The following is a 19,579-nucleotide window of genomic DNA, read 5'->3' on the forward strand; positions in this document are numbered from 1 at the left end:
CAAGGTCAATTATCTAAGGTAATACAAGGAGCTAATGAACCTTATGCTGAATTTGTAGATAGGCTTATTCAAACAGCTACCAGAGTTTTTGGGAATACAGAACAAGCAATGCCATTACTAAAACACCTGGCTTATGAGCAAGCGAATCGTTGGTGCAGAGATATCATTAGACCATGGAAACATGAAGATTTAAACACATATATTAAATTATGTAGAGACATTAATGAACAAGAGCAAGTCGTGGCAGCTGCAGTAAAACAGGCTTTAGATGCCAGAGACATTAATGAACAAGGGCAAATTGTGGCAGCTGCAGTAAAACAGGCTTTAGATGCCAGGCCAAGAACATGCTACAATTGTGAACAAACAGGACATTTTAAAAGGAATTGTCCCATTGGAGGAGGGTTTAACAAAACTAGGTATCAAAGGAGTAGAATACCAGGTATTTGCCCACGGTGCCGTAGAGGGAGACATTGGGCTAATGAATGCCATTCTCAAACCACCATAGAGGGTACTCCATTATCAAAAAACGAACAAGGACCAGGTGTTTCTCCACGATATCGTGGAGAAAGGCATCGGGCTCCATTGCCAAAAAATGGACAGGGGGCCCAATGCTCCGGGGCCCCAAACCACAAATATACGGAGCACTGGAGGAACCCAGCAACCCCATCAGGGTAGTGCCCAGGACACATTGTCCATCAGATCCCTCATCAGACAAACCAGAGGGAGCGCAGGGTTGGACATCTGCGCCTCCGCCAGAGCAGTACTAACTCCAGAGATGGGAGTTCAAATCATTCCCACAGGGGTGAAAGGACCTCTTCCCAAAGGAACAGTAGGCTTATTATTGGGACGCAGCTCTTCTACTCTAAAAGGACTTATGATAAGTCCTGGGGTAATTGATCCCGATTATGAAGGTGAAATAAAAATTATAGCCAGTTCTCCAAAGGGTATATCAGTAATTTCACCAGGAGATAGAATAGCACAGTTACTAATAATACCCAGCCTACAAGATAAATTTTCCAGTCGTACTGTAGAAAGAGGTTCCAAGGGATTAGGCTCCACAGGTGTAGATTGGGCTATGCTTTCTTTAAATTTAGATTCTCGCCCCATGCTAAAACTAAATATTCAAGGACATGAATTTAATGGGCTACTGGATACAGGTGCAGACCTTAGCATCATCTCTCGTCAAGAATGGCCAAAACATTGGCCATTACAACAAGCCACTCAAACGCTTCGAGGCCTAGGAGTGGCGACTAATCCCCATAGAAGTGCAATGGTATTAGATTGGAAGGATCCTGAAGGATGTGAAGGAACTATACAGCCATATGTATTGGATCATCTTCCTATAAATTTATGGGGACGAGATGTCCTAGATCAATTAGGTTTGACATTAACAAATAACATCAACCAAAATGCACCCACTATTATGACTAGACAAGGTTTTAGGAAAGGAAAAAGATTAGAAAAACAAGAACAAGGTATAGCAGCACCAATACAAATAGATCAAGGAACAGACAGACATGGGTTGGATTTTCAGAAAGGGCCACTGAGACAATAAAAATTACTTGGAAATCAGAAAGACCAGTATGGGTTCCTCAGTGGCCCCTGACTAAAGAAAAGATACAAGCAGCCCATGACCTGGTCAAACAACAATTAGCAGAAGGACATATACAACCTTCTGTATCTCCCCATAATACTCCCATTTTTGTCATCAAAAAGAAATCTGGTAAATGGAGATTATTGCAAGATTTAAGAGCCATTAATAATGAGATGGTTATTATGGGACCTGCTCAATCAGGGATTCCTCAGTTGTCTGCTTTGCCAAAAACCTGGTATGTTTTAGTTATAGATATTAAAGATTGTTTTTTTTCAATTCCAATTCATCCTGAGGATAGTCCACGTTTTGCATTTACTATCCCTGCACTGAATCATGAAGGTCCTGATCAGAGATATGAATGGAAAGTACTCCCTCAAGGGATGGCTAACAGCCCAACTATGTGTCAAATTTATGTTAACAAAGTAATCCAGCCACTTAGAAATCAAAATCCTGAACTACAAATATTTCACTATATGGATGATGTATTATTAGCACACAAAGTTAAAAACACATTGCTAGAATGTTATGCCACACTTACAAACTTATTAAAAAATTATAATCTAGAGATAGCAATAGATAAAGTACAATTAAATTTTCCAATTAATTATTTAGGAGTTCTATTATCCTCAACCATGGTCCGTCCACCAAAAATTCAAATACGAGTAGATCAACTCAAATCACTTAATGACTTTCAAAAGTTATTAGGAGACATAAATTGGATAAGGCCTTATTTAGGTATACCAACAGGAGAGTTGGGACCTTTATTTGATATCCTAAAAGGTCCATCAGATCCAAATTCACCCCGAATGTTAACGCCTGAAGCAAGAAAGGCATTAAAAATCATTGAAACATATATGGAAAATATGCATTTGGATAGAATTGATATAAGTTTGCCTTTATTATTTATTGTACTACCAACAAAAAATATTCCTACAGGAGTATTTTGGCAAGAAGGTCCATTATTATGGATACATTTATCTTATTCTCCTAACACTATTCTTACTAGGTATCCTGAGGCTGTAGGACAATTAATACTCAAAGGAATAAAAGCAGCAAAGGGAGTGTTTGGAATTTCTCCCAATAAAATTATTACTCCATATACTATGAATCAAATTGATGAGTTAGCTAATGAGTTAAATACTTGGGCAATAATCATGTGCAAATCTAATGTTTCATTTGATAACCACTTACCATGTAATCCTTTATTGTCTTTTTGGTCATTGCATCCTGTAATTTTTCCAAAAATGACAAGAAAAACACCTATCATGAATGCTCCAAATATATTCACTGATGGGTCTAATAATGGTACAGCAGCAGTAGTTACCCCTGATCAAACTTTTACATTTTTAGTACCCAAACAATCAGCTCAAAAGGTAGAGCTTAATGCAGTTTTACAAGCTTTTGTGATGTTTAAAGATTCTGTATTTAATTTATTTTCTGATAGTCAGTACGTAGTTAATGCTATAGTATCTCTTGAAGATGCTGGTAGGATTTCCCCTTCTTCTACTGTTTTCTCTTTGCTTTCCACTATACAAAGTCTAATCTGGGACAGAAAAGATCCATTCTTTATAGGACATATCAGGGCACATACAGGATTGCCTGGAGCCCTTAGTTTGGGCAATGATTTAGCAGATAAAACTACACATGACATACATATTTTCTCTACACTAGAAGAAGCTATAAATTTTCATAAAAAGTTCCATGTCAATGCTAATACTTTACAAAAGCGTTTTAAAATAACTAAGGAACAAGCTAGACAAATAATAAAACAATGTCAAAATTGTGTGACCTTTTTTGCCACAAGTTAATCTTGGAGTCAATCCTAGAGGATTGATACCTAACCATATTTGGCAGATGGACGTCACACACTTGCCAGAATTTGGAAAATTAAAATATTTGCATGTTACAGTTGATAGTTCTTCTGGATTTTTGATGGGCTCCCTTCATGCCGGAGAAAAAACTAAAGATGTTATAGCTCATTGCTTACAAAATTTTGCCACTGTGGGTGTTCCAAAACAGTTAAAAACAGATAATGCCCCTGGTTATACTTCTACCTCTTTTAAACAATTTTGCTCAACATTTGGCATTACTCATATAACAGGAATCCCATACAATCCACAGGGACAAGGCATAGTTGAAAGAGCTCATCAAACTATTAAAATGTACTTATTAAAGCAAAAAGAAGGAATTGGGAAGGGGTATATATTCCCCAAAGATAAACTTAAAATAACCCTTTTTACTCTAAACTTTTTAAATTTGGATTCATCAGGACTTAGTGCTGCGGAAAGTCATATGCTTCCAAAAAATGTACATAAGCCCAAGGTACTTTGGAAGGATATTCTAACAGGACAATGGAAAGGTCCTGACCCAGTAATTGTCTGGAGTCGGGGGTCTGTTTGTGTGTTTCCACAGGGAGAACAACAGCCGATTTGGATTCCAGAGAGATTAACCAAGGTCCTGACCCAGTGATTGTCTGGAGTCGGGGGTCTGTTTATGTGTTTCCACAGGGAGAACAGCAGCCGATTTGGATTCCAGAAAGATTAACTAAAGCGATTTCTACAGACCAAAAAGAAGATGATTTGGCTCAAATCCATAACAACTGATATCCAAAACTCCAGTTTGGCTATTCTTACATCTGCAACAGAACCAGGATGCTTTTTTCAATATCTATTTTATTATTGCACTTTGCCATATCATGAAGTTCTATTTTGTTTTTTGAGCTCATACAGACCTAGGTTAATGTTTTGCTGATCAGTTCTATTTTTTGACTATAGAGTTTTTAAACATTGCAATGGAGATTTCACCTGTAAAAAGTTATAAGGCCTTTACTATAATGTTATGTGTTGTATGTATTATATTATGTGTGCACACTTGTGTTTTGTGTTATGTGTTTGAATGTACGTATGTCCATATATCATATATGATGAGCGCTCATGATAAAATGGATCCAAATATTTTTTTCACGTGATTTATATGGTTTAATTTAAATTGGGTAAACAACTGTTGAGGATTGTTTTAATATGTAAACAAAAAAGAAGGTTAACAGATCTGTTTGTTTACTTTCACCTTTCCTTTTCATTATATTTAATAATTATCTTAAAGATAATGTAAATTGTTAAGAAAATTTTTTCTTTTAGTGCCTTCTGTAATGTTACATAATTTTTTCTTTAGCCATTATTGCCAGAATTCCTATCTTCATCCCAATGCTGGTGAAGACAATGTAAATTGTTAAGAAAATTGTTTTCTTTTAGTGCCTTCTGTAATGTTACATAATTTTTTCTTTAGCCATTATTGCCAGAATTCCTATCTTCATCCCAGTGCCGGTGAAGACAATGTAAATTGTTAAGAAAATTGTTTTCTTTTAGTGCCTTCTGTAATGTTACATAATTTTTTCTTTAGCCATTATTGCCAGAATTCCTGTCTTCATCCCAGTGCTGGTGAAGTCAAAGATAAAACCAATCTACAGCTTCTACAATAGCCATCACTGAACTGCTTGCAGAACTTGCCTGGACACATTGTGAGCTCACCTGTATGCATTGTGAACTATCTGTTGGTACAGCGAATTGTGGTAGTGCTGGAGTATTTTTGCTGATGGTGTCACCGGTGGTACAATTTTTCAAAGGAGCCCTCAATTGGCTTAATGTCATGGCATTTTGCATCCTCCTCTACTAGTGATGGTCTAAAATTTGGGGGCCAACAGAGGTGAGGCAAAGAACCTCACCCCCCACACACAGGTGCAAAGGCCTATCCACAAGTATGGCTGTATCCTGGACCGGTAGTCAGTGACGGGTATGATCCAATTGCAGTGGTACCAACCTAAGACAGGAGGCTGACGCCTAGAGGTCAGTTCATCCGATGACGGGTAAGGACCATATGTTGAATTGGACTGCCTAACAGGCACGGTCCCTAAGCCACATGCTTGTTGTTTAAACAGAGAGGGGGAGATGTTGAGAGCCACAGCCAAAGGGGCCCCAGCAAACTTCCAGCTGCCAGCAAACTTCCAGCTGCTGGCTGATGATTGGCTCACAGCGGCCCCAGCAACATCTAGCTGATTGGCTCCTCGGCCCCAGCAACATCTAGCTGATTGGCTCCTCTGCGGTGATGCTCATTGGGCTGTTTCCCTGCCCTTTCAGACCACGGAGCTGCTCATTGGGGGACTTTTTTGGCTCCGCCCACGTGACCCAGCCAATCGGCCTCAAGAGCAGGAGGATTGTGGGAGGTGGAGAGAAGCTGGTGGGGGGGAGAGAGAGGCTTGTGGAAAGCTGGTGGTGGCAGTTGAGGCTCTGAGGGTTTTTCCTGAGAGGCTATTTTGTTTGGCGTGTGTGGTTCTAAAAATAGTTAGTTTCTTTTGACAAGTGGCTCCTGATTGTGCCCAGCCAGACTGCGGCAGGAATGCTGTCCCCCTCTACCTTCATTGGATGGAATTTTCCCCTGAATTTCTTGTTTCCCAATAAAAGGCCACTCTCTGGCATGCCCTGCCTCTCTCTCTCCTGCTAGTCTCTTGTTTAAACCTCGCTACCCCACCAGGTGGCTCGAGGCAGGAGCCAGAGGGGAGAGCCATCTCAGACCTGGTCAAAGAAAAAGGTAAACTGAGTTTATGTGTGTTTATTTTGATCTCACTAGTTAACTTCTATGCTTCGAACCTCTAGTATGAAGCTAGCATGCTGGTCGCATGGCAGAGACTAAGATTTGCTTTGTGACCTCAAACATGGTTATTTTAGAAAATGTTCCATGTGCTGCTGAGAAAAAAGTGAAATCAGACACTGATGTATGAAATATTCTAGAGATGTTTGTTAGGGTCCATGTTACTTATTGTAATGTCACCTTATCACTTGATGCCTTTCATGCCAATGGACTCTCAGACTACAAAAGAAGCTATTCCCACTCGTAACTGACCTCACAATCAGGAGAAATTAGCCAGATGCTACATGATGGGGTGAAGAGAAACCTATTTAGCACATATGAGAGCGAAGGTGTTATCCCTGGAAATATTGTTCCAGTTTTAACTGCAAATGGGCAAATAGAAGAATACAGACCATGAAGGCTCAGAACACAGAGGGTGAGTCCTCGGTGCCTTTTTCAGGCAAGTCCACTAGATCAGCCAAAATCCTGCCAAGTAACACTCATAAGATCACTTTCTCTAGAAATGTTATCTAATTAGTTGGGAAGACATTGGATGACCAATGGGTGGATGGAATGGACCATATGCTTTCCTACCCATAGAGCTTTCACCCTAAAGTGCTCCCACCCTCAAGCTGGTTGTGTACACAGTAGACTGGGCTCATGCTGCTTACTGGCTCTGTTCTCCAGAAGCCACTTCTTCTGGAAATTTCTGCCCTATCTGAACCAAACCTCCTTCCATGGGATCATCCACAGATTATGACAACTGAGTAGAAGGGCTAAGGTCCAGCCTCGTCACCTCACAAGAAGCAGAGATATTCTACCTCTCAGTATCTGGACTTCCTGGAAAATCAGAGTGGGTAGCAATCACAGAGTGTGTTCCATGAGGGAGTCTGACTTGTCTCCCACAGTTTCTTTTAAATATCTCATGAAAGCTTTTCTTCATTCACCTTTCCTAAAACAAAACAGAAGAAAACAAAATAAGGAAACCTCCAATTCAGGTTGTTTTTAGTGAGGCCTAGGGTGGTAGCTTCTTCAGAAAAGTGGTCTTTTGTATATACCTCAGATGCAGTGAAAGAAAGCATTCACAACGACTACTCTGAAAGACACTGAAAATTGGTACGAAACAGCACTTGTTCAGAGGACTTACGAGTTTAATGGACAGTCAAACCAAGAATTGACTGATGATAAGGCAACCATCCACGTTGCATGAAACGTTGTTAAGGAGCAGGCACACTGAGAGTAAGAAAACAAGATAACTCGTCTGGATAAATGTTCAGACAGATCCTCATTTGGGGTTTGGGATCCAAGAATTTATTTGCAAATTGATCCCAGGAAACACTATAGGGATGATGGAAAATGTTCCAACGTGGAGAGGGAAGATAGCAGAGAGTGACATAATGAAGAGATCATTCCTGAAGGTATCTGAGCTCCGACCTCAGTGAAGATCTCTGGTCGACCAGAAGGCTCACCCAGGTGGAATCTGTGCACCTATCCCTATTCACTGGTTGAACCCTGTTCTGGGGGCTTTTTTTTTTTTTCCTCTTTTTTCTTTTTTTTTTAATTTTTATTGTTGGTTGTTCAAAACATTACATAGTTCTTGATATATCATATTTCACACTTTGATTCAAGTGGGTTATGAACTCCCATTTTTACCCCGTATACAGATTGCAGAATCACATCAGTTACACTTCCATTGATTTACATATTGCCATACTAGTGTCTGTTGTATTCTGCTGCCTTTCCTATCCTCTACTATCCCCCCTCCCCTCCCCTCCCCTCCCCTCTTCTCTCTCTACCCCCTCTACTGTAATTCATTTCTCCCCCTTGTATTATTTTTCCCTTTCCCCTCACTTCCTCTTGTATGTAATTTTGTATAACCCTGAGGGTCTCTTTCCATTTCCATGCAATTTCCCTTCTCTCTCCCTTTCCCTCCCACCTCTCATCCCTGTTTAATGAACCCTGTGAACAGAGCTTGGTTTGTATCCAGAGAAGGTCCTCGGGCAGGGAGGACCAGGTGCTTGCTTTCCAAACTATCTTCCTGTATTAGGTTGTGAAATGCTCACCTCAAATTGTATGCTATGATTTCTCAATGTTTAGTGATGAACTACCAAAAAGGGTGACAAAGAAGGACAAAAATTCAAAAAGGAAAAACAAAGAGACACCATAGCTTTATGTTTGTATGCAGGTCTAAGTTACATTTATTGAAGATATAAGATTCTATTGACACAAGGAAATATAACACAGGGCAGTTGGTTCCATGGGGTAACATGAGAGCAGACAGATTCAGGGAAAAGAGAACTCCTTTTGATTTTGGAGACAGCTGATAACGTGGTGGAGGAGGGGCTACCCATGTGGAGGCCAAACGCTATCAAACCACCCACTGGAATGAAGGTTTGTAAGTGGCCTGTGCTGACTGTGCCCAGAGATGGACTCCATCAAGTCTGTTGGTTGAAGAGCAGTGGGGTGGGGGGGGGCGGGGGGGCAGGTGCGGGTGCTGAGCATAAGAAGCAGTGGAGCAGGAGGAGAGGAATGAAGTGGTGGGGCAGCTAGCAGCAGTTGGGCTGGTGGCACAGAGACTAGCAGCAGCAGCTTGGGCGACAGCAGCTGGCCACACAGCAGCAGGGTCGGCAGCAGGTGGTCCTGAAGCAGGTGGTCTGGAGGCAGCAGGGGAGAGACCAGCAGGAGCCATAGCCACTGGAACCTCCACAGCCACTGGAACTACCACAGCAGGGGCTGCAGCAGCTGGAGCCGCAGCAGCTGGGGCGGCAGCAGGTGGTCCTACAGCAGATGGGGCGGCAGCAGCAGGAGCCACAGCCACTGGAGCCACAGCCACTGGAGCCACCACAGCAGGACCCACAGCAGGTGGGGCAGCAGCAGGTGGTCCTGCAGCAGGTAGTCTTACAGCAGATGGGCTGGCAGCAGCAGGAGCCACAGCCACTGGAACCTCCACAGCCATTGGACCCACCACAGCTGCAGCAGCTGGAGCCACAGCAGCTGGGGCGGCAGTAGGTGGTCCTACAGCAGATGGGCTGGCAGCAGCAGGAGCCACAGCCACTGGAACCTCCACAGCAGGGGCTGCAGCAGCTGGAGACACAGCAGCTGGGGCGGCAGCAGGTGGTCCTGCAGCAGGTGGTCTGGCAGCACCTGGGCTGGCAGCAGCCACAGCCCTGGCCAGAGCAGCAGGAGCCACAACAGGAGTTGCACATGGTGTCAGAGACTGGAGGTTCTGGGGGTATTTCCAGGAAGGTGGGTTTCAAAGGTTTGGAGGTCTCTCTGATCCACGTCCCCTTTTATACCCTGCTAAGGGGCTGCTGTCTTCATATGCAACATCCTTTCCTTGTTATTGTTTGTATTAGTAAACAGGCTATTATTCAATTAGGCTCACTCATTTTTGGTCCAATTTCAGGTGGAATGGAGAACAGGATTTCCTTTCCCTGATGTGTTAGGATTCATTTGTCAGTTCTTCCTGGATCATCTCTCAAGTGTCTTTCTAGCTCTCCTTCCTCAAAGAGACGTGTCACATGACATTCTGCCTCTTTCTGCTGGGCTTCAGTGTCAATGTCAGAGTACATCATGTGTGTCTTGGGAAAGATTGACTTTAGCATCCCATACTTATTTCCGGGGCCACAAAATTAAGCATTGGCTTTGTCATCTCATGGCTCTTTCCCTAAGGGTCATCTGGGGTAAGAAGTTTGGAATGTGCATCACAGACCATGCACCAGAGCAGCGAGGACACTAGGACATATTCCCCATTCCCACTCTCAATCTTGTGCATTTTAGTCATTTAATGGAATACACAGAACATTTGTCAGGGGGGAACCTAGGTCATGATATTCCATGTTTTTCTCTCCCCTGCAACCAATATCTAAAAGGAACTTCAGGGTCTCCTGAGGGAAGTTGGCTGTTGAGATCAGCTACACCACAACCTTGAGGTCCTGCCACCCTCTTCTTGGTGGAGAAGTGCTTTTCTCTGTTTTGGCTTCCCTGACTCTGTGGTCCTTACAGGCCATATTGACTCATCCTCTGTGTCCAGCACTCTCTTGACAACCTCTGAGGTTCCTCCTTTTTCATTTCACTCCCACCTGCCGTGATGACTAGGCTTTGGAGATATCAAGCGTTCTCTTTTTTCTTTGTTGTGGTTATTGATCTGGTTTCACCATTTAGGTTTTATAATCTAACAAATCAAACAACCAAATGAAAATCAGAGGCAAACTGAAAACAGTTATCTCGACAATGCATATCAGTGACATATATCCATAGTGAGGATGAAGTCAAAGCTCTAAGGTCACCAAATTCCACTGCTAAAAGCCTTTGACTTCTTTTGCTCAAAAGGAGGGATGCTGCCAGTCCAGTAGGTAGTCTTCTGCATGTAACAAACAGGAAGGAAGAGAGTATTTGGTTTCTCTGTGGTGGCAATCTTCATTGTTTTTATCAAATTTTAGTTAGGCTCTTTAAAGAATAAACCCTTTTAATATTTCCATCCTATTATCTTGCTTAGGAAACGTCTGATTCAGGTGTTCTTATATTAAGGGTTTGTTTGCTGAGACAGGAGAATAAGACGTGTTTAAATACTACAATGTTTGAGTGGGGAGATAATTCACTGGATTGGTGTGCAGGCATGGCAGAGGAAAAATGAAACATATTCAAAAATTTTGATTACTATCAGAAAGTTTTCTACAAACATTTAGGGAGTTTCGCAGAATCGTTTTTCCACAGCAAAGAATCCTATTGTTGAGGAGGAACCATGAAGATCATGGAATATCACTGTCAACCACACACTGGATTCTGATGGAGGAAACTGAATACAGGAGAGACATAACTCTATGCACTCCTTCCTTAATTTTACTCATGGTCTAGGGAAATAGAATGGAGAATTCACTTCTGGTCCATATGGATGAATTATCTGAGGTCTACAAACTCACCTTTTTTATGATTTGGAGTTTTAGAGACAGTGTAGAATGTTTGTTCTCAGTAGGTTTTCCTTTCCTGTATTGAATGGTACGATAAAGAACACATGATGGTAGACACAACTAACACTTTCCAGGAATTGGGTTATGTATGTGAGTAGCATGGACTCATGGCATTAATATATCTTTGAAACAAAGGCATGAAAAAGGCACATTTCCTCTCAGGTGTCACATTTCATTATTGCACAATCTTTTTAAAGTAAATATTTGTAACATATTGTGTCCATAGTTAATATGTACTAGAATTATCTGAATTCACAAGTCTTAGTATAACATATCATCCAAATAGAGACAAAATACTCATGTCTAATTGATAGGAAATTCTACATAGTTTCTATTCAAAGAATTTATTTCCCAGTTAAACTCATAGCTCATTTAAATATTGAGGAATGAAATATATATATAATATTATATATTATAATAATAAATATTGTGAGTTTTTATTTGAAGCAATATAGGTAATCAGAGAAATATGTAGAGTGATAGAAATGTGTCATTGCCATAGATTGTATTTGTATCTGTTCTTACAATATCATTATACATTACTATCTAAACTCATTTCCATATATTTCAGAAAACATTTCAGCTGCAAGAGAAAAATTACCAGTCAAAGGTAGAGTTAAAACAATAGGATTTCACCTGATTTCTCAACCAAGATCCTGAAAGACTGCTGGGATTGGAATAGTATATTCCTACTTCTGAAAGAAAATAGATGCCAACCAAGAAAGCTACAGCCATCAAACTTAAGCTTCAGAATCAAAGATGAAAGCAAACCTTATATGATAAACAGACACTAAATTAATTCAGAACCACAATGCCTCTAATTCAAATGCATACTAAATAAAACATTTTATGAAGATGAATTGAAAAATAAAAACCAAAATCATTATATGAAGGAATTACACTAGAAAAAGACTTGAGTAAGGAACAATCAAGACCAACTGAAACATTAAAAATCATTGAATATGGCAGGAAATAAAATCATCTCTCTATAATAACCCTGAATACAAATGGTCTGAAGTCCTCAATTGAAGACATGAGGGTGGCAGCCTGAAGTACAAACACAAGACCCAGCAATATGTTGTCTGCAATAGACTCACCTCACAGGCAAAGCATCCACAGACTGAAGGTAAAAGAACAGGGAAAACATACACCATTCATGTGGGCCTCATAAACAAGCAATGGTAGCTATTCTCATATCAGAAAAAAAAAATGGACTTCAAGCCAAGATTAAATGGAAGACACAATAAAGAACTCTCCATAGTGCTTTCAGGTATCATCCAACAAGAGATAATGAGCATTAATACTAAGCCTAAAATAATGGAACATCCAAATACATAACCAATCCTCAGTATTAAGAATCACAGAGATGATGATACAATAATACTGATTGACTTTTACATACCTCTCTCAAGACTGGATATATCATCCAGAAAAAGACTTAGTAAAGATTCCACGGAACTAAACAATATAATTAGTAACCTGGACCTAATAGATATCTCTAGAATATTTCATCCATCAATGTCTGACTTCACTTTTTTCTCAGCGGCATATGGAACATTTTCTAAAATAAACCATGTTCTAGGTCACAAAGCAAATCTTAGCCAATTCAAAGTATTATTGAAAATACCTAGCTTCCTATCAGATCATAATGAAATGAAATTAGGAACCAAAGATGATGTAAAAAACAGATCACTCTAACACCTGGAGATTAAATAGTATACTTGTGAATGATGAACAGATAGGAGCAGAAATCAGGTGACAAATTTTAAAAATTCTTAGAAGTAAATGAGAATAAGAATACAATATATGAATATCTCTGGGACAGTATGAAGCCAATTCTAAAAGGAATCTTATAGCATTGAGTTTATGTATCAAAAGCAAAGAGAGATATCAAATATATAATCTAATATCTCATAGCCCTAGAAAAACAAAAAACGAATCAACACCAAATTAGAGCCTAAATCGATGAAATTGAATTTTTTTAAAAATGCAAAACATCAATGAAGCAAGCAGGTTGTTTTGGAATGATTCAACAAGACTGATAAACTCCAATGAAACTAATTGAAAATAAAGAGAGAAATGAGCATATTCACAAAATTTGAGATGAAAAAGTAAAGATCACCACAGACACTATTGAAATCCAGACGATCATCAAATACTTTTTTGGAAATTGATACTTCAATCTGCTAGAAAATTTTAAAGATATGGACATATTCCTAGGAGCATATGATCTACCCAAATTGAACCATGAAGATATCTAAAACTTAAATAGATTAACTCAAGAAATGAATTCGAAAAAATAATCAAACCCTTCCAATTAAAGCCCAGGAATGGACAATTTTTAACAGAATTTTTAACAGAATTCCACCAACTTCTGGCAATTTCTACCACACTTTTTTAAGAAGAACTAATCCAAATCCTTATCATACTATTCCCTGAAATAGAAAAGGAGGGAACACTGCCAAACTCATTCTATGAAGCCACTATCACCCTGGGCAACAATCAGAGAAAGATTCACTAAGGAAAGAACACTTCGGGCCAATATCCTTGATGCTTCTAGAATAAAACATTAGTGGACATCCAAAAACATATTAAAAGACAATGTTCTATGGTAAAGTGGGTTTCATCCCAGAGATACTAGTTTGGTTCAAAATATGGGAATCAGTAAATGTAACCCCACACAATGGTCTTAAGAATGAGAATCACACAATTATCTCAAAATATGCAGAAAAATAATTGGAGAAAATACAGCACACACTCATGTTTAAAACACACACACACACAAAAATAACTAAGGCTAGAAAGAAATTACCTCAACATTGTCAAGACTCTATATGGCAAGCCCAAGACAAACATCGCACTAAACAGAGAAAAATGAAAAGCACTTTATATAAAAACAGGAATAAGGCAAGGATGTCCACTTTCACAATTTACATTCTACATCATTCTTGAAACTCTAGTCAAAGTAATCAGTCAATAGAAGGAAATTAAAGAAATATGAATAGGAGAGGAAGAGCTCAAATTCTCTCAATTGAAGATATGATCCTCTATTTAGAAGAAGCAAAGAACTCCACCAGAAGACTTTTAGAGATCGTTGTAGATTAGCTATGTAGTAGCATATGAGATCAACACTTGTAAATTAAATGTTTTCCTATACTCAAATGATCCATCTGCTAAAAAGCAAAATACCCAAATCACAGTGCCCCCCCCCAAATAAATGGGAATCACTCTCTCAAAACTAATTAAGGACTTCAACAATGGAAAAAAAAAAACAGTGCACTAAAGAAAGAAATTGAAGCAGATGTTTGAACATGGAAAGGCTTCTCATGTTCTTGGGAAGCAGAATAAATATTATCAGACTGTCCATATAGCACAAAGTGCTATACAGACTCAATGGAATTTCCATCAAAAGTCCAATGACATTTTTCACAGAACAAGAAAAAGCCATTATGAAATTCATTGAGAACAATAAGAGATTCTGAATAGCCAAAGCCACCTTTCATGAGAAAAGCAAAGGTAAAACATGTCAATATCACCTCAAATTATACTACAGAGCTCCATTTAGAAGAACAGCATGGTATTGGCACCAAAAAAAAGCATGAATACAAGTGCAATAGAGTGGAGGACAGAGAGAAAATCCCATGCCTTTGGTGTTGATATTCTGTCCTTGGTGAATGGAACCATCTCTCTGCTTCTTCATCACCATGTCCTGATCTCTGTGGCTCCTCCACATCCTTCTGGCCTGGTGTTGTGCCTCCTCTTAGGCCCAGAGCACCAAATCAGCCATCTATGGACTGAGACATCTGAGTCCCTGAGTGCCAAATAAACCTTCTGTCCTCAAAAATTGTTCTTGTCAGGTCTTTTCGTCAGAACCATGAAAAAGTTGAATAAAACATCATCCATCAAGAGACCAACACAGAGGTCCTATTAAGGTACCACACCTGAGGATATCAGCCAGTTATTTGTTTCTGGCTGGGGTTGGCTTTTAGTCTGGGTAAGTGTCTACTTTTCAGCCTAAAGAGCCTCAGTCACCATATTGAGGCTTAAACACATTTGATGTAGCACCATGGAGACTTCAGTTACTTCACCTAGGATTAATAAGCCCAAATATACAGGAAAAGTTGTAGGACAATTAATATATGCCCATGGGAATTCACCGTTCCTACATTCTACATTTTTTCTCATCACCTAGAAGCAGTTGAATGAATAATATGATGTCTGGACCACTTTACACCATGGCACCAGCCTCAGCATGGTAATGTCCACATGTGAGGATGGAGCACTACCACTCATGACACAGTAAACACATAAATCAAGGACCATGTGGTGGAGCTGTGGCTCCTATTGTTAGAATACACTAATACAGGAAAAAAAAAAAGCATTGAATGTGGACCTATCTCTCTGACTTATATACCAAGGCATCTTTAGCAGGAAATCTATACTTCTTTACTATACAAATTTAGTCTTTATGGTAGACGGTGTCCTGGCTCCAGAAGTGAGGAGACTCCAGGAGAGGTAGCTTGAGTTCCATTGCAATGAAAACTATGGCTGTCACCTTATCACTTTAGGCCTCTCATGCCAATGGATGCTCAGGCTATGAAAGAAGCTATGCCAACTTGTAACTGACCTCATTATTGGGAGAAATTAGCAGGAATGCTGCATGATGGAATGAAGAGAAATGTTTTTAGCATATGTGAGAGTGAAGGTGTTATCCCTGGAAATATTCTTCCAGTTTTAACTGCAAATGAGCAAATCGAAGAGCTACAGGCCATGAAGGCTCAGAACTCTGAGGGTGAGACCCAGGTGATTTTCTAGGCAAGTCCACTTGATCAGGTGAAATCCAGCCTAATAACACTTCTAAGATAATGTTCTCCAGAAATGTTATCTAACAAGTTGGGAAGACATTGGAAGACCAGTGATTGAATATAATGGACCACGATTCCCTGCCAATAGAGCTTTTACCTTAATGTGCTCCCATCATCAAGCTAGTTGTGTACACAGTGCCCTGGGCTCAAACTGCTCACTGGCTCTGTTCTCCAGCATAGATGCCACTTCCTCTGGAACATTCTGCCCTGTCTGTACCAAACCCACTTCCCCAGCTAGTGACAACTGAGTAGAAGTGCTACGGTCCAGCCACATCACTTCTACAAGATGCAGATATAGTCTCCCTCTCAGTGTCTAGAGCTTCCTGGAAAATCAGAGTGGGTAGAAATCACAGAACATGTTACATGAGGTAACATGTCTCCCATGGTTGCTTTCAGATATCTCCTGAAAGCTATTCTTCATTTACCTTTCCTAAAACAAATCAGTATAAAACAAAACAAAAAAAAATCCTCCACTTCAGGTTCTGTTTTTAGTGAGCCCTGATGAACACACAGATCACAGGGTGACACATCCTTATACACAGCCTCATCCCACACAGCCTAGGGTGGTACCTCCTTAAAAGAGTTAGGAAAGGGATATTTTTTCATGTACCTCATATGCAGTAATGTACAGAAAGTAAACATTCAAGATGACAACTCTAAAAGGTACTGTAAAAATTGATAAGAAACAGCCATTTGCTCAGAGGATTTATGAGTTTGGTTTATGAGAGTCAAACCAAGAATTGACCATGATGAAAAGTTGTTCAGGAGCAGGCACACAGAGAGTAAGAAAACAATATAACTTGTCTGGATAAATATTCAGAAAGATCCTCATTTGGGTTTTGGGATTCAAGAATTTATTTGCAAATTGATCCCAGGTAACACTATAGGAAAGATGGAAAATGTTCCAGCATGGAGAGGAAAGACAGCAGAGTGACATAATGAAGAGATCATTCCTGAAGGTATCTGAGCTCCAACTCCGTGAAGATCTCTGGTTGACCAGAAGGCTCACCCAGGGGGAATCTGTCCACCAATCTCTATTCACTGGTTGAACTCTGTTCTGGGGGCTTGAACCCTGGGAACAGAGCTTGGTCTTTATCCCAAGAAGGTCCTTGGGCAGGAGGACCAGGTGCTTGCTTTTCAAATTATCTTCCTGTATTAGGTTGTGAAATGCTCACTGAGCAGAGATGGAGCACCTCAAGTCGTATGCTATGATTTCTCAATGTTTAGAGATGAACTACCAAAAAGGGTGACAAAGAAGGACAAAAATTCAAAAAAAGGAAAAATAAAGAGACACAGATGTTTGTATGCCAGTCTAAGTTACATTTATTGAAGATGTAGGATTCTATTGACACAAGGAAATATAACACAGAGCAGTTGGCTCCATGGGGTAACATGATAGCAGACAGATTTAGGGAAAAGAGAACTCCTTTTGGGAGACAGCTGATAATGTGGTGGAGGAGGGGCTATCCATGTGGAGGCCAAATGCTATCAAACCACCCTTTGGAATGAAGGTTTGTAAGTGGCCTGTGCTGACTGTGCCCAGAGATGGACTCCATCAAGTCTGTTGGTTGAAGAGCAGTGGGGGGGGGGCAGGGGGGCAGGTATGGGTGCTGAGCACAAGAAGCAGTGGAGCAGGAGGAGAGGAATGAAGTGGTGGGGCAGCTAGCAGCAGTTGGGCTGGTGGCACAGAGACTAGCAGCAGCAGCTTGGGCGGCAGCAGCTGGCCACACAGCAGCAGGGTCGGCAGCAGGTGGTCCTGCAGCAGGTGGTCTGGAGGCAGGTAGGGTGACAGCAGCAGGAGCCACAGCCACTGGAACCACGACAGCAGGGGCTGCAGCAGCTGGACCCACAGCAGCTGGGGCAGCAGCAAGTGGTCCTGCAGCAGGTGGTCCTACAGCAGATGGGCTGGCAGCAGCAGGAGCCACAGCCACTAGAGCCACAGCCACTGGAACCACCACAGCAGGGGCTGCAGCAGCTGGAGACACAGCAGCTGGGGCGGCAGTAGGTGGTCCTGCAGCAGGTGGTCTGGCAGCACCTGGGCTGGCAGCAGCCACAGTCCTGGCCAGAGCAGCAGGAGCCACAAGAGGAGTTGCACATGGTGTCAGAGACGGGAGGTTCTGGGGGTGTTTCCAGGAAGGTGGGTTTTGAAGGTTTGGAAGTTTGTTGGTCCTATATCCCCTTTTATACCCTGCCAAGTGGCTCATGTCGGCACACACAACAACCTGTTTTTTTACTAATGTGTATAGTAGGAGATAGTCAATTACCATATTAGACCCATTTATATTTGGTAGAATTTTCAGTCTGGAATGAAAACATGATTTCCTTTTCCTCATGTGTTAGTATTTATCCCTTGGTTCTTTCTGAGTCATGTGCCATAATTCTTTCATGCTCTATCTTCTTCAAAAATAGGTATCACATGACATTCTTTCTGTACTTGAAACTGAGTGTCAGGGTGCCTAGAACATCATGTCAGTTCTTGAGTAATGATGACACACATTTTTCTTTTGTAGACAGAGAGGACAAAGCTGGCTTTTCATCCTCTTGATCATTCATTCTGGCCTCATTTGGGCAAAGAAAGTTTGAATGTGCAATCCAGAAATCCTGACATGAAAACAGGAAGGCAACTTGGACATATGTCCCCCTTCATGTCAGTCATGAGCTCTGTTCTAGAGCTTTCCTGGGATACACAGAACTTTTGTGACTTGGAAAGCTGTAGTGATTTGTAGAGATTTTCCCCAGTTAAAAAAAAAAAATTCAAAAATGTATTTTTAGGCACTTTGAGATGAAGTTGACCATAAAAATCAGCTACACCATGGGGTTCAAATTCCACAGCTCTCCACTTGTGGGTGAAGTGTTTCTTTTCCTGATTTTGTGGCTTTAACAGACCATATTGACTTATGTCTCCTGTTTCCAGGACTCACTTGACAACCCCACATAGACGCCTGAGGCTCGGTGCCCCTTATACAACTCCCACTCTGCTCTCTGATTCTGTGTTGGATTGCTTGTCCCTGAACATGAAATATACTGTCCTTTCTCATTATTCATTTTTGAGGCTGTTGATTGGAATTCAATGTTTAGATTTTTTTTCTTTCTCTGTCTCTCTGTCTCTCTCTCTCTCTGTCTCACACACACACACACACACACACACAAACACACACACACAGAGAGAGAGAGAGAGAGAGAGAGAGAGAGAGAGAGAGAATTAGAAAGAAAAAGACAAAAAAACCCATATATCTAGACCAATGGATTTCATCTGATGCATAATCATAGTGTGGCCGTAAGAAGATCTTAAAGTGTACAAAACAGCCAAAGCATTCAGCTAGGCACACACATTCTTATCTAAACTTGTTTTCTTACTTTTCAAAAAACTTTTCAGGTGCAAGAGAAGATTGTCTGCTCACAGGCAGAAATAAACCTATAGGATTTCATCTGATTTCTCAACCAGATCCTGAAAGATTAGAGGGCTTGGAATGATATAGACCTATCTCTGAAAGAAAGTGGATGCCAATAAGGAATACTATAGCCCA

General features: G+C 40.7%; 2 protein-coding genes across 2 annotated transcripts; both read right to left on the reverse strand.

The window, feature by feature from the left end:
• Nucleotides 1-8,745: 8,745 nt before the first annotated feature.
• Nucleotides 8,746-9,461, reverse strand: LOC124091684 (keratin-associated protein 4-3-like). Its single transcript, XM_046442871.2, has one exon. It carries the CDS (start codon nt 9,421-9,423, stop codon nt 8,794-8,796), a length of 630 nt encoding a protein of 209 aa, XP_046298827.1. The 5' UTR covers nt 9,424-9,461; the 3' UTR covers nt 8,746-8,793.
• An 8,283-nt stretch (nt 9,462-17,744) lies between these two features.
• Nucleotides 17,745-18,149, reverse strand: LOC124091685 (keratin-associated protein 4-12-like). The gene has a single exon (XM_046442872.1). It carries the CDS (start codon nt 18,147-18,149, stop codon nt 17,745-17,747), a length of 405 nt encoding a protein of 134 aa, XP_046298828.1.
• Between the last annotated feature and the right edge of the window lie 1,430 nt (nt 18,150-19,579).

The sequence above is a fragment of the Marmota monax genome, unplaced genomic scaffold, assembly GCF_021218885.2.
Source record: "Marmota monax isolate L192 unplaced genomic scaffold, Marmota_monax_Labrador192_F-V1.1 WCK01_AAM20220418_F8-fsc00205, whole genome shotgun sequence".
Classification (NCBI taxonomy): Eukaryota; Metazoa; Chordata; class Mammalia; order Rodentia; family Sciuridae; genus Marmota; species Marmota monax.